The sequence below is a fragment of the Lepus europaeus genome, chromosome 15, assembly GCF_033115175.1.
Source record: "Lepus europaeus isolate LE1 chromosome 15, mLepTim1.pri, whole genome shotgun sequence".
NCBI classification, from domain to species: Eukaryota; Metazoa; Chordata; class Mammalia; order Lagomorpha; family Leporidae; genus Lepus; species Lepus europaeus.
The window spans coordinates 53,137,882-53,151,385 of NC_084841.1; the positions used below are offsets into that span (position 1 = coordinate 53,137,882).

The 13,504-nt window shown below is 41.3% G+C and overlaps 1 protein-coding gene across 1 annotated transcript in view; it reads right to left on the minus strand.

Annotated features, from left to right (window-relative positions):
* The window catches only part of SGTB (small glutamine rich tetratricopeptide repeat co-chaperone beta), a 53,335-nt gene that overhangs the window by 32,688 nt on the left and 7,143 nt on the right, over positions 1–13,504 (minus strand). The window contains exons 3-4 of the mRNA XM_062212113.1: positions 8,627–8,730; positions 5,971–6,040 (exon numbers count right to left, since the gene is read on the minus strand). Coding sequence (XP_062068097.1) covers positions 5,971–6,040; positions 8,627–8,730 — 174 coding nt within the window. The remainder of the gene's footprint in view (positions 1–5,970; positions 6,041–8,626; positions 8,731–13,504) is intronic.

The window sequence follows — 13,504 nt, forward strand, 5'->3', positions numbered from 1 at the left end:
ATGCCTTTTTCTGAAAATCACCTCAAATACATAGATATAATAATATGTATACCACATATACTATATATGTATACTATAATATTATGTTAATGAGAAGTGTCAAGTTACACGACTCAACATACAAAATTTCAGGACATAAAGAAATTTGTGCAGAAAGGACATAGGTGTAACACTGAAGTGTTTGCATAGCACCTTCTGCTACATGGTACTCTCCATCAAACTGCCTGCTGCAACTGCCCCAGCCCCACCAGGTATACCTATACCTCTGTGGTCTGCCAGGGAACAACAGAGGAAGCCCTCTTAACTTCTTCCGATCTTATGGCAGCTCCTCAGAGACAAGGCACACAAAAGACTTAAAGCAATGTTCTGGCAAAGCACTAGCTGACTGGAAGTCTTGCTTAAACCAGTCAGATAAGTGTAACACCCATCTGGAATAACCCTATATTTGACACGCTACCATGGCCATTAGTTTTCAAATGAACAGCAGAATCTGGATAGAATGACAAGAACGTTAACTTTATATGCAACGTGTCTTAGGTGTGACACATCTTTGTGAAAACAAAGAATGAAAGCTTCTGTTTAAAGGTAAAAGCAGTAGCATGTCATCAGTCTACCCATGTTGCCACAGTAAATGAATTCACCTTCCATGTCCTCCTAACCCTCATCATACACATAATTTTCGTTATGGCAAAACAAACTGCTCAGCACATGCAATCACCCAAACTTCTGTCATGAGGAGGGAAAAAGTATAAGGACAAAAATAAAATTAACCTTGTCATTTATTTGATATTAAACTGAGAGAGCTATAAAAGTGAAATGGTAGAAGAAAATAGATTGCATCACTGGAGGTTTCACATACTACAAAGATTTGGGTGTGAAAATTATATTAAACTCTTCCTATTAGAAACAAACACATAACAAATGCACTTGTCCCTGTAGAGTTTAAATCCAATTCTTTGGGGAATATTATAACTCAATGACAACAGGGTCTGGTTGTTGCTTTATGTTGCATATAATGTATAAATGTCATACTATTTTAAGATTTTAAGGCACTAAGGTGATGCTATTTTAGAGTAGATAAAACACTGAAAAATGAGCTCAATCTATTTGTTGGAAACATAGTACTATATAATTTAATCCTAAAATAATAACAAAGTAGTGGGAGAGAGATTCCAAGATGGCAGAACAGGGAGGGAGCTTACTTGCTCTAGTCAAGGGGAAGATAATCTGAAAAAAAAAAAAAAAGTGGAGAGTGTACAATCTCAAGTAAGAGTAAGGGAGAAAACTGCAGAGGAAACTCCGTGCAAATTAGAGGGAGACTGTAGGGTATGGACACCCACAACCCAGGACCCCAGCAACTGAGAGCCTCAGCACCAGCTTTGGAGAGTGAGGGGAGACCAGACTGCAGCAGCCCAAGCCACTGGCACTAAAGCTACGGGGAGAGCCTGGAGTGATTCCAGCTTAGAGCCCTGTGTGGACAGTGTACCTGCCAACCTAGAGGGAAAAAAAGGAGGCACATTTTTATCAGTCCCATCTGACACTGGGGTCCTGTAACTAGCTGAGACAGGGCGGGTGCCATTTTGGTCATATATAACAGCTGCACCAGCTTATGTCCATGTGCCCAGCAACCAGCTGAGAGGAGACGCCTGAGTTTGGCTAGAAAAATTGACAGGGGATGGGTGCTCGTGACTATGGGAGCCTTGTGTGCCAAGACTATAAAAACACTATGGCTGTGTGGGAGGGTACAGGGTATGGCTGGGTCTTTGGGCAGTCACTGAGGGCAGCTCCACATGTTCACAGTTCCCTGATTCCCTGGTGAGGGTCACTGCTGCAGAATCCATGCTCACACTGAGGGCTGCATGGATTCTTTGTTTGGTTCTTGTGGCAGGGCAGATGAATATTATACTCACTGGGGCTAGCACCCAGGCATTGGTCTCCTTGAACGAGAGGAAGTGAGTGTGGAACCACACCAACAGAGCTGATCAAACCTCCCCTCTGAATAAAAAAAAAAAAGAGAGAGAGAGAGAGATTTATCATGTCCAACTTTGGTGTCACCTTGGACACTCCCTTCACCCTGGAGCACTGAACTGAGATCCCTGACCACACCTATCACACACTTTTGGGTATTCACTGAAAGAGCAGACATTCCACTATCCACAGAGGCATAGTCCAAAGATAAAAGCCACCACAAGGGGGGGAAAAAAACAACAAATATCTCCACAAATGCCTAAAAATAAACACAGCAATTCAAGAAACAGGAATAAGGCAGACAACATGACACTACCAAAACAACATTTCAATACTAGAATGTGAAGATGAAGAGCTTGAAGAGATGCCAGAAATAGAATTCAAAAAATTGATCATAGGTTTACTTAGAAGTAATCAGAAGCAAATCCACAAATTAAAGAAATCCATACACGACACAAATGAAAATGTCTCCCACGAAATTGAGATCTTAAAGAAAAATCAAAATGAAATATTGGAAATGAATAATTCAATAAACCAAATAAAAAATCTAGTGGAAAGCCTTAACAACAGACTTGGTGAGGCAGAGAAAGAATATCCGAGTTAGAAGACTTATTTCTGGAAAGTTTACAGTCAAACCAAAAAGAGAAGAAATTAGAAAACTAAAAAACAGTATTGGAGATTTATGAGATACAATCAAACAATCAAACATATGGATCTTGGGAGTTCCTAAAGATGTAGAAAGATAATGGATTAGAAGGCCTTTTTAATTAAATAATTACAGAAAACTTTCCCAATTTGGAGAAAAGGATGTGGAAGTAAAGGAAGCACATAAAAGAACTAATAGACATGACCAGAAAATATCCTCACCACGACATAGTATAGTCAAACCCCCCACAGTGAAACATAAAGGAGATTCTAAAATGTGCACAAGAGAAAAGCCAGATGACTTTCAGAGGATCTCCAATTAGACTCACAGCTGACTTCTCATCAGAAATCCTACAGGCTAGGAGATAATAGTGAGATATATTCCAAGTCTTAAGAGAGAAAAACTATCAACCCAGAATACTGTACCCTGCAAAGCTCTCATTTATGAATGAAGGTGAAATAAAGACCTTCCATGACAAACAGAAATTGAAAGAATTTGTCACCACTTGTCCAGCCTTACAAAAGATGCTTAAGGATATACTATAAAGAGAAACACAGTCATCACTATGAAAGAAGGTGAAGGCAGACAATCTCCCAGTGAAAGTACAAAGGAAATCCATAGTAAATAATAGGAATATTTATGGAAAAATGGCAGGGCCAAGTCATTACTTATCAATAATCACCTTGAACATAAATGGCCTCAATTCTTTAGTTAAAAGCTAAAGATCCGCTGAATGAATTAAAAAACAAAACCCATCTATTGCTGCCTATTTGAAACACATTTCACCAACAAAGATACACACAGACTGAAAATGAAAGGATGGAAAAACCAAAAGAGAGCTGTGCAGCCATCCTAATATCAGATAAAGTAGACTTTAACACAAAAACTGTTAAAAGAGACAAAGAAGGGCACTATGTAATGATTAAGGGATCAATTCAACAGGAAGATGTGACTATTATAAACGTATATGCACCTAATTACAGGGCACCTGGCTTTTTAAAAGAAATATTATTGGATCTAAAGGAAGACATAGACTCAAATATAATAGTAATGGGGGACTTCAATATATTACTTCAGTATATTACATTACTTTCAGCAATGGACAGATCATCCAGACAGAAAACCAGCATGGAAACAATAGAGTTAATCTACACTATGGACCAAATGAACCTAACAGATATCTATAGTTTTTTTTTTTTTTTGGACAGGCAGAGTGGATAGTGAGAAACAGAGAGAAAGGTCTTCCTTTTTGCCGTTGGTTCACCCTCCAATGGCCACTGCAGCCGGCGCATCATGCTGATCCAAAGCCAGGAGCCACGTGCTTCTCCTGGTCTCCCATGCAGGTGCAGGGCCCAAGCACTTGGGCCATCCTCCACTGCCCTCCCGGGCCATAGCAGAGAGCTGGCCTGGAAGAGGGGCAACCGGGATAGAATCCAGTGCCCTAACTGGGACTAGAACCCGGTGTGCCGGTGCCGCGAGGCAGAGGATTAGCCTGGTAAGCCATGGCGCCGGCCTATAGAACTTTTCATCCTGCAGTTGCAGGATACACATTATTCTTATCAGTGCATGGAACTTTCTCTAGGTTTGACCACATAGTAGGCTATAAAGCAAGTCTCAGCAAATTCAAAAAAATTGAAATCATACCACACAGCTTCTCTGACCACAATGAAATTAAGCTGGAAATCAACAACTCAAGACGCTCAGGACATATGTAAGTACATGGAGACTGAACATCAAGCTGCTGAATGAACAGTGGGTCACTGAAGAAATAAAAAGAAAAATAAAAATATTTCTGGAAATGAATGAAGATGATCAGTACCCCCACATTTATTGCAACTCAACTCACCATAGCTAAGATATGGAATTAACCCATATGCCCATCAACCAAAGACTGGATGCAGAAATTATGGTATATGTATACCATAGAATACTCACACTAGTAAAAAAAATGAAATCCTGTCATTTGCAACAAAATGGATGAAACTGGAAAACATCATACTTAGTGAAATAAACCAGTTCCAACATGACAAATACTGTATGTTCTTCCTAATCTGTGATAACTAACAGAGCACCTAAAAGGTAATCTATAGAAGTGAAATTGACAGAGAGATGCAATGATTTTGAACAGCCCTTGTCTTGACAGCTGAGGAACAACAGTACTTTTGTTTTTCAAATTTTGTTGAACTCTTACTTAATACAGAGTTAATCATATGCATATAAAGTTAATTGAAAATAGATTTTAGTAAGAAATAAGAATGGGAATAGGAGATGGAGGAGGAAGAAGGGTGGGAGTGTGGGTGGGAGGGCAGGTACGGTGGGAAGAATTACTATGTTCCCAAAGTTGTATTTATGAAATGCATGAAGTTTGTATTTGTATTCCTTAAATAAAAGCTTTCTAGGAAAAAAATAACAAAGCAGTAAAAATAAGTTCAGACAAAGATACTGAAGACAGTGTTACTTAGGATTACAAAATTATCTGTCTAGGTAAATAAGTCACAGTCAGAAACACATGACACTACACAACCATTAAAAACAGTGATACGAGTGTTTATTTATAGTCCTATGATATGACCTTGCCCAAGAAATCTCTTTTCATATGTGCCTTTTTAGGCACTAGGTAGCTTTTTCTTTTTTCTAAATTCAACTGTCTTCTTCAGAATATGAACTAAAGAAAAGGCCAGAAAATGATTCTGTGTATAGATTCTAAACCAAGCACAAACCCTAATAACTGTCTGCTTATATAAAGATGGGGCAATTTTTGGCTCTCATTCACTGCTAAAAATAAGTTGTTCCCTACATTATCTCAGTACGAAGCTTGTAGGCCTGACCTGGCTCCATAGCTTACCCCAGGTGACATGATGGAAAAATTGAACACTGATTCTTAACAGTGGCTTAGTATTAAAATCAAGAATGCTTAGTCAGCTATTAGAGGAATAATCAAATCAGCAAATGTGCTAGCTAATAAGTCTAGTGCCACATGCATATATTAACAAAATTTCAAAGGACTCAAAAACTCTATATGAAAGTTAAAATCATACTGAAAATTATTTGCCTCTATTGCATTAAGCAGGGATCCTAGATAACAAGTAGCAAATACAGTTACGAATAATCAGTCTTCAAGTTCTTTGTTTTGCAAGCTTTATTCACATCAGATCTGCTTCTCTTGAATCCAGCCACCCCACCACTGCCCATAGCACATTCTGCATTCCCAGGCTTCATTTATTTCCCAAATGCTATGTGGACTTAAGATAAACCATCCCCAGTGGTATAAACCAGAGTCTCATCAACTGACAGTTACTTTCTCCAGAGTTTGAAAAAACATTATTAAATAAGCAACTTTTGTATGAAATATTCACCTTCATCTTTTAATTGGTCAGCTTTTCCCGCATCTTCAGGCGCTGAGTTTGAGAGGGGCAGAATGTCATTCTGAAATTAAATAAAAATCAAGGTACTTTCAATGAGCTACATAAAGAATAATTCCAGAGTATTATAAATAAAGAAATAGTAAATTACATTTACATTTTGGTAAATCATCAGCACTTCCATTTCATGAAATCTAACACCTAAAAAAAACAGTGTTAAGAAGAAAATGGGGTGAAAGCCCCCCTGAAATACTTTTATCAGAAATATGAACAAGTGGATTTTTTTCTAAAGGATAGTAAACAAATATGAGTCCATTTTTCAAAATTTGCTTTCTGCATATCCAGAAATCCCACGTCATGTATCAAAAAATCAATTAAGGATAGAAATAATTACGGGATCGACTGCATTAGTGAAACTTCTGAAACAAAATTTTTAATATCCTATGTAAGAGATGACCAACTAATTAAAAATCACAATTGGGGGCCAGCTCAAGTCTTGGCTGCCCCACTTTTTTTTATTTTAAAGATTTATTTTATTTATTTGAAAGTCAGAGTTACACAGAGAGAGAAGGAGAGGAGATAAAGAGGTCTTCCATCTGTTGGTTTACTCCCCAATTGGACGCAACAGCCAGGGCTGCACTGATCTGAAGCCAGGAGCCAGAAGCCAGAAGCTTCCTCTAAGTCTTCCCACGCGGGTGCAGGGGCCCAAGGACTTGGGACATCTTCCACTGCTTTCCCAGGCCATAGCAGAGAGCTGGATTGGAAGTGGAGCAGCTGGGTCTCAAACCGGTGCCCGTATGGGATGGAGCACTGCAGGCAGTGGCTTTACCTGCTATGCCACAGCACTGGCCCCAGCTATTCCACTTCTGATCCAGCTCCCTGGTAATGCACCTGGGGCAGCAGTGGAAGATGGCCCAAATGCTTGGGCTCCTGCACCCCTGTGGGAGATCCAGATGAAGCTCCCAGCTCCTGGCTTCAGCCTGGCCCCAGCCATTACAGCTATTTTGGGTAGTGAGTCAGTGGATGACAGATCTGTCTCTATCTCTGCCTCCCTCTTTATGTAACTCTTCCTTTCAAATAAGTAACATAAATCTTAAAAAAAAATCACAGTTAACCAAAAAAAGAATTTACTATATGACACTATTTAAAAACATATATACAGAGAGAGATTAATAAACAAAGACTGAAAGTTGTATACCAAAAGATTAACAGTAGTAATATTTGGAAGTAAAATATTTACTCTCTTCTTCCCATTTTTCCATACTACTTATATTTTACTTTTTTTAAAGATTTATTTTATTTATTTGAAAGAGTTAGAGAGAGAGGTAGAGATAGAGAGATATAGATCTTCCATCCGCTGGTTCACTCCCCAGATGGCCGTAACAGCCGGAGCTGCGCCAATCTGAAGCCAGGAGCCTCTTCCAGGTCTCCCTTGCGGGTGCAGGGACCCAAAAATTTGGGCCATCCTCCACTGCCCTCCCTGGCCATAGCAGAGAGCTGGATCAGAAGAGGAGCAGCCAGGACTAGAACCAGCGCCCATACGGGATGCCGGTGCTTCAGCCCAGGGCGTTAACCTGCTGCATCACAGCGCTGGCCCCTGTCCATATTTTAAAAATAGTGAGCCACAGCTGATCTTAACCAAAGGAAGAAAAAAGAATATCCTTAATGGGCAACACAGAGACCTGTCTCTGTCTCCTTACATCTTGACATGAGAGTTCATCTGTTTGATGAGTTAATGTGTAACTGCATTACTTTCTCCAAATATAAAAAGAAGGAGTTTACTGTCAAATTATCATCTTCATTGTAACTCCGTGAACCTCTTCCAAACAAGTTCTAAAAACAGAGCTGAGAAAATCCAGCCAAGTGGAGCACTGTCAGCCGTGTCCACCCCAGGCTGAAGGATATGCTGTATGTTTCAGCTTCTCTCCTGAATTCTTCCTTACTGAGTACACTATAGCTCAGACACAGCACTGGAGAAGAAATTCACAAGGCACTAAAATGTAATGAAAAGTGTGTGTGTGTGTGTGTGTGTGAAGGGTCACCTGGGACCTTACACTCCATAACCTTAAAGTTTTTCAAGCAACCGTATGGTCCATGTTTCCTGAAAAGGCCAGAAACCAGAGACCATGGAAACAGGTGTTGGGAACAGGGGCAAAACACTCAGGTTTCAGTCTTTGTTTTGCATACTATCTCTGAACACTTCTCTGTTTTCAAGAGCCCCATCAGTGGCCAAATTGAATGAAATCTAATTCAGAAATGATGATTCATTCCAGATGAATCTACTTGTGCATGAGTGGTTTCTACACACTAAAACTTTTGCTTTAAACTTGCATTCCATGCTTTAGGGGAATGTCAATTCAGGTATCAGAAATCTAAAAATACTAAGACACTGCAAAGCACCTAGAAGTGAACTAAAATATTTCATTAAATATAAAAGGCAAGAGGATGTGAATAGCAACTAATTTGAAAACCTAAAGCACATTAAATGAGTTATATTTTAGATCCCAAATTATATCCAGATAGACTATCTACCTTATATCCAGAAAGAAGTCAGCTACTTATAGGCTTGGTCTCTCAACTATTAAAAATCCAACATAAAACTCTAGTCACTCTTACATCAGATACTAATGAGAAAACCATGACAACTTACCTTACAGAAGGAATTTGTGAACATTTCTGTCAAAGGTTGTGGAACTGCTAGATGTGTATCTTCTGAGCTGATCTTAAAAACTGTCTCCAAGCACTGAATTGCAACTTGAAATGAAATTTCATAGTGGAAAAAGATTAGCAACTTAAAAAAAGAAATAATCTTTTTTTTTTTTCCTCAGAGGACTGCAATCTTTGGTGATTCAGTATTTATGATCACAGAACATAAGGAAAACTAATTGGTTCAGCTGCACAGAGATTTCTGTTTATAGACCAGCTGTTGAGGGAAGACAACTTGATTTCTTATTCCTTCCTGAAAGAGAAATGTTATCCAGAATATCACTTCTCAAAATATATATTACATCATCCTCTTGTTAGATACTACCAGAAAGAGCAACTCATTAACAGCATAAGCCCCACTACCAATCTCTTTGATTAACCATCAATGTCTTAATGCCTGGAACTAATAAAACATATTATCTTTTTTCAAATGTGAGAAATAGATCTCCAATCTAATGACAAAATAGTAAGAGAAACAGTCCTGGTACACAAGAAGCAATTAATATTAAGCAGTCAATACTAATATTATTAATCCTGGGTACTAAAGTGAAGATAAATCAGTTTTTAAAAATTCATTCAAACAGACCAATTTTCCAAGTGCCTACTATGTAAAGGTAGATGTTCTAAGATGGCAGAGAAAAAGCAGTAAGCCTAACCAAGTATCACTATCCACATGGTCAAGTTTATATTTAATAGAAGGAGGGAGACAACACAATAAGTAAAATACATAATATGTTAACTGGTGAGAGGTGCCTTGTCTATTTTAGGTCTATGACAAGATAACAGGTTGATAGGAATAGGGAACAAACTGAGTGCAAAGACTCGGCAGGAGGTTATTGGAAAGGAAGTCTGTCATCAGATGAAAAGGCACCACAGATAGCATTTTTAAAAGAGTTGGACCTTGTGCAATGGGCAAATTTAGAGCCACAAAAGAGTTTTGTGAAGGACAGCAACATAACTGTATTTATATTTAGAACTAAAAGTCTGGCAGGAATGTTGGGAATGGATTAGAGAGGGTGTGGACTGAGGAAATGAAAGCAGAGGAGCAGGTGTTTGGCGCAGCAGTTCAAGTGCTTCTTGGGAAACCTGCATCCCATGGTGGAGTGCAAGTCCCAGCTCTGTTTCTAATGCTACCTTCTTCCTGTTGTGCACCCCGGGAGACGATGGCTCAGATACCTGGGTCCCTGCCACCCATACAGCAGATCCAGGTTGAGTCCCAGATTCTTGCCTTCAGCCAGGCTCAGCACCAGCTGTTGTGGACATTCTGGGAATGAACCAGCAAATGGGAACTCTCACCCCTCCCCTCTTCAAGTAAAATGAAAAATAAAAAATTGTAAAAATGAAAGCAGAAAAAAAGGTGGGTTCCTACTCAGATGATATAAACAAATAAGCAGCCGGACCTAGGGCAGTAACACTATGGTGTGTGCATCCTATCCTCTCTTTGAGGCAAATGGAGGCAAATTCGTAGCTTAATCATACTCTGATTTAAAAAGAATTCTCTCCATGTGGGAAGAGAGAATGTGGACCAAATATCCAGTGTACTTCCAGATTGTGTGGAGTACATTTACTTACAATTGTATGTGACTCTTTTTTTTTCTAAAGATTTATTTATTTATTTGAAAGAATCACAGAGAGAGGGAGAGACACACACACACACAGAGGGAGGTCTTCCATCCACTGGTTCACTCTCCAAATGGCCACAATGGCCGCAGCACAGCCAATTTGAAGCCAGGAGTCAGGAACTTTTTCTGGGTCTCCCATGCCAGTACAGAGGCCCAAACATTTGGGCCATCCTCCACTGCTTTCCCAGGCCATTATCAGGGAACTGGATTAGAAGTGGAGCAGTCAGGACTCTAACTGGCAACCATATGGGATGCCAACAAGCACCAGTACTTGTACATGACTTTTTAAAAGTTATGTTAGACAGGACTGGTGCTATGGCTTAGTATGCTAAGCCTCTGCCTGTGGCACTGGTTTGTGTCCCGGCTCTTCCTCTTCTTTTTTTTTTTTTTTTTTTTTTTTGGACAGGCAGAGTGGACAGTAGAGGGAGACAGAGAGAAAGGTCTTCCTTTTTGCCTTTGGATCACCCTCCAATGGCTGCCGCGGTAGGCGCGCTGCGGCCGGTGCACTGCGCTGTTCCGATGGCAGGAGCCAGGTGCTTATCCTGGTCTCCCATGGGGTGCAGGGCTCAAGCACTTGGGCCATCCTCCACTGCACTCCCGGGCCACAGCAGAGAGCTGGCCTGGAAGAGGGGCAACCGGGATTCCTCTTCTGATCCAGCTCTCTGCTTATGGCCTGGGAAAGCAGCAGAAGATGGCCCAAGTACTTGGGTCCTGTAGAAGCAGGAGAGACGCAGAAAAAAATCCTGGCTCCTGGCTTCAGGTCAGCTCAGCTCTGGCCATTGTAGGCATTTGGGGAATGACCCAGTGGATAGAAGACCTCTCTCTCTGTCTGTAACTCTGCCTCTGAACTAAATAAATAGATCTTTAAAAAAAGATTAATTAGTTAATTAACTAGATATTAACTAATTAATTAATAGTAAATTAATTAGATATTAACTGTGGTTTTAAGACAATTACCTCTGTCACAGAAGAAACACTATTATTTCACTAGTAATAGAATAATTGGACTTTGAAAAGGATGAAAAAACAACTAAGTCATTAATGATAACAAGCCAAGAGTTTTTTAATTAGAAAGTTACCTACCAGGGCCGGAGCTGTGGCACAGCAGGTAAAGTTGCTGCCTGCAGTGTCGGCATACCATACAGGCACTGGTTCAAGACCCAGCTGCTTCACTTCCTATCCAGCTCTCTGCTATGGCCTGGGAAAGCAGTAGAAGATGGCCCAACTCCTTGGGACCCTGCACCTATGTGGGAGACCCACAGGAAACTCCTGGCTTCTGACTTCGGATCGGCGCAGCTCTGGCCATTGTGGCCATCTTGGGAGTGAACCAGCGGATGGAAGAGCCTCCCCTCTTATCTCTCTGTGTAACTGACTTTCTTTCTTTTTTTTTTTTTTTATTTTTGACAGGCAGAGTGGACAGTGAGAGAGAGAGACAGAGAGAAAGGTCTTCCTTTTGCCGTTGGTTCACCCTCCAATGGCCGCCACGGTTGGCGCGCTGCGACTGGCACACCGTGCTGATCCGATGGCAGGAGCCAGGTGCTTCTCCTGGTCTCCCATGGGGTGCAGGGCCCAAGCACTTGGGTCATCCTCCACTGCACTCCCTAGCCACAGCAGAGAGCTGGCCTGGAAGAGGGGCAACCGGGACAGAATCCGGTGCCCCGACCAGGACTAGAACCTGGTGTGCTGGCGCCGCAAGGCAGAGGATTAGCCTAGTGAGCCGCGGCGCTGGCGTAACTGACTTTCAAATATATCAATAAATCTTTTTTTTTTTTTTTTTTACAGGCAGAGTGGATAGTGAGAGAGAGAGACAGAGAGAAAGGTCTTCCTTTTTGCCGTTGGTTCACCCTCCAATGGCCGCTGTGGCCGGCACATCGCGCTGATCTGAAGCCAGGAGCCAGGTGTTTCTCCTGGTCTCCCATGCGGGTGCAGGGCCCAAGCACTTGGGCCATCCTCCGCTGCCTTCCCGGGCCATAGCAGAGGGCTGGCCTGGAAGAGGGGCAACCAGGGTAGAATCCGGCACCCCAACCGGGACTAGAACCTGGTGTGCCGGCGCCACAAGGCAGAGGATTAGCCTGTTAAACCATGGCGCGGGCCATAAATAAATTAATCTTTTAAAAAAAAGTAACCTACCATTTACCATCCCTCATTCTCTCCCTTTCTAGTCCTTCCAAGCAGTTGGTTGTACTCATACTTAAAATACTGAGCCATAGGTAATTTGCTCTCATTGTTACGAAGGCAGTTACTTAAAAGGAGGAGGATGATAACAAAGGTATTTGTCTTTATGTCTTTATTTTTTTCTTGACAGCATCCTCCCTCCTTAATCAGACTCACCTTTTCCTGTTCTATGCCATGTAACTTGTACATGATTCTTTACAGTACTTATAACTCTATATATTATATGCACTTAAATGTATGTCTCTCATACTGGATTACCTCCTTGAGGCCAGGGCCTGCATCTTATTCATCTCAGACTTTAACAGAGTCTAGCAAATAGCAGGTGTTCAATAAATATAATCTGCTAGCTTCCTTGTTTACAGGGGAAGTCATATTTGAATAACAGAGGAAATAAAAATCACACCTATGGAAGAGAATATTTCACTACCCTAATTTCCCCAAAAACATCAACTCACAGCTATGTGAAGATGGATAGAACCGGCCAGCGCAGCAGCTCAGTAGGCTAATCCTCTGCCTGTGGCGCCGGCACACCGGGTTCTAGTCCCGGTTGGGGCGCCAGATTCTGTCCTGGTTGCCCCTCTTTCAGGTCAGCTCTCTGCTCTGGCCCGAGAGTGCAGTGGAGGATAGCCCAAGTCCTTGGGCCCTGCACACACATGGGAGACCAGGAGAAGCACCTGGTTCCTGGCTTCGGATCAGCACAATGCGCCGGCTGCATTGTGCCAGCCGCGGCAGCCACTGGAAGGTGAACCAACAGCAAAAGGAAGACCTTTCTCTCTGTCTCTCTCTCTCTCACTGTCCACTCTGCCTGTCAAAAAAAAAAAAAAAAAAAAAAAAAAAAAAAAAGATGGATAGAACCAAACAAAGCCCATAAGGAAAAAACCAGAGTGGGGATGTTAGAGCTACCCACTGATAGCACTGCAAAGTCCATGTGGTGACTCTGGGGGATTTTAATGCTCTATTTTTTTTTTGAGGCAGCCTTGTCTTGCTTTCTTATCTCTGCTGCTACCAACTGCAGAACACAAATC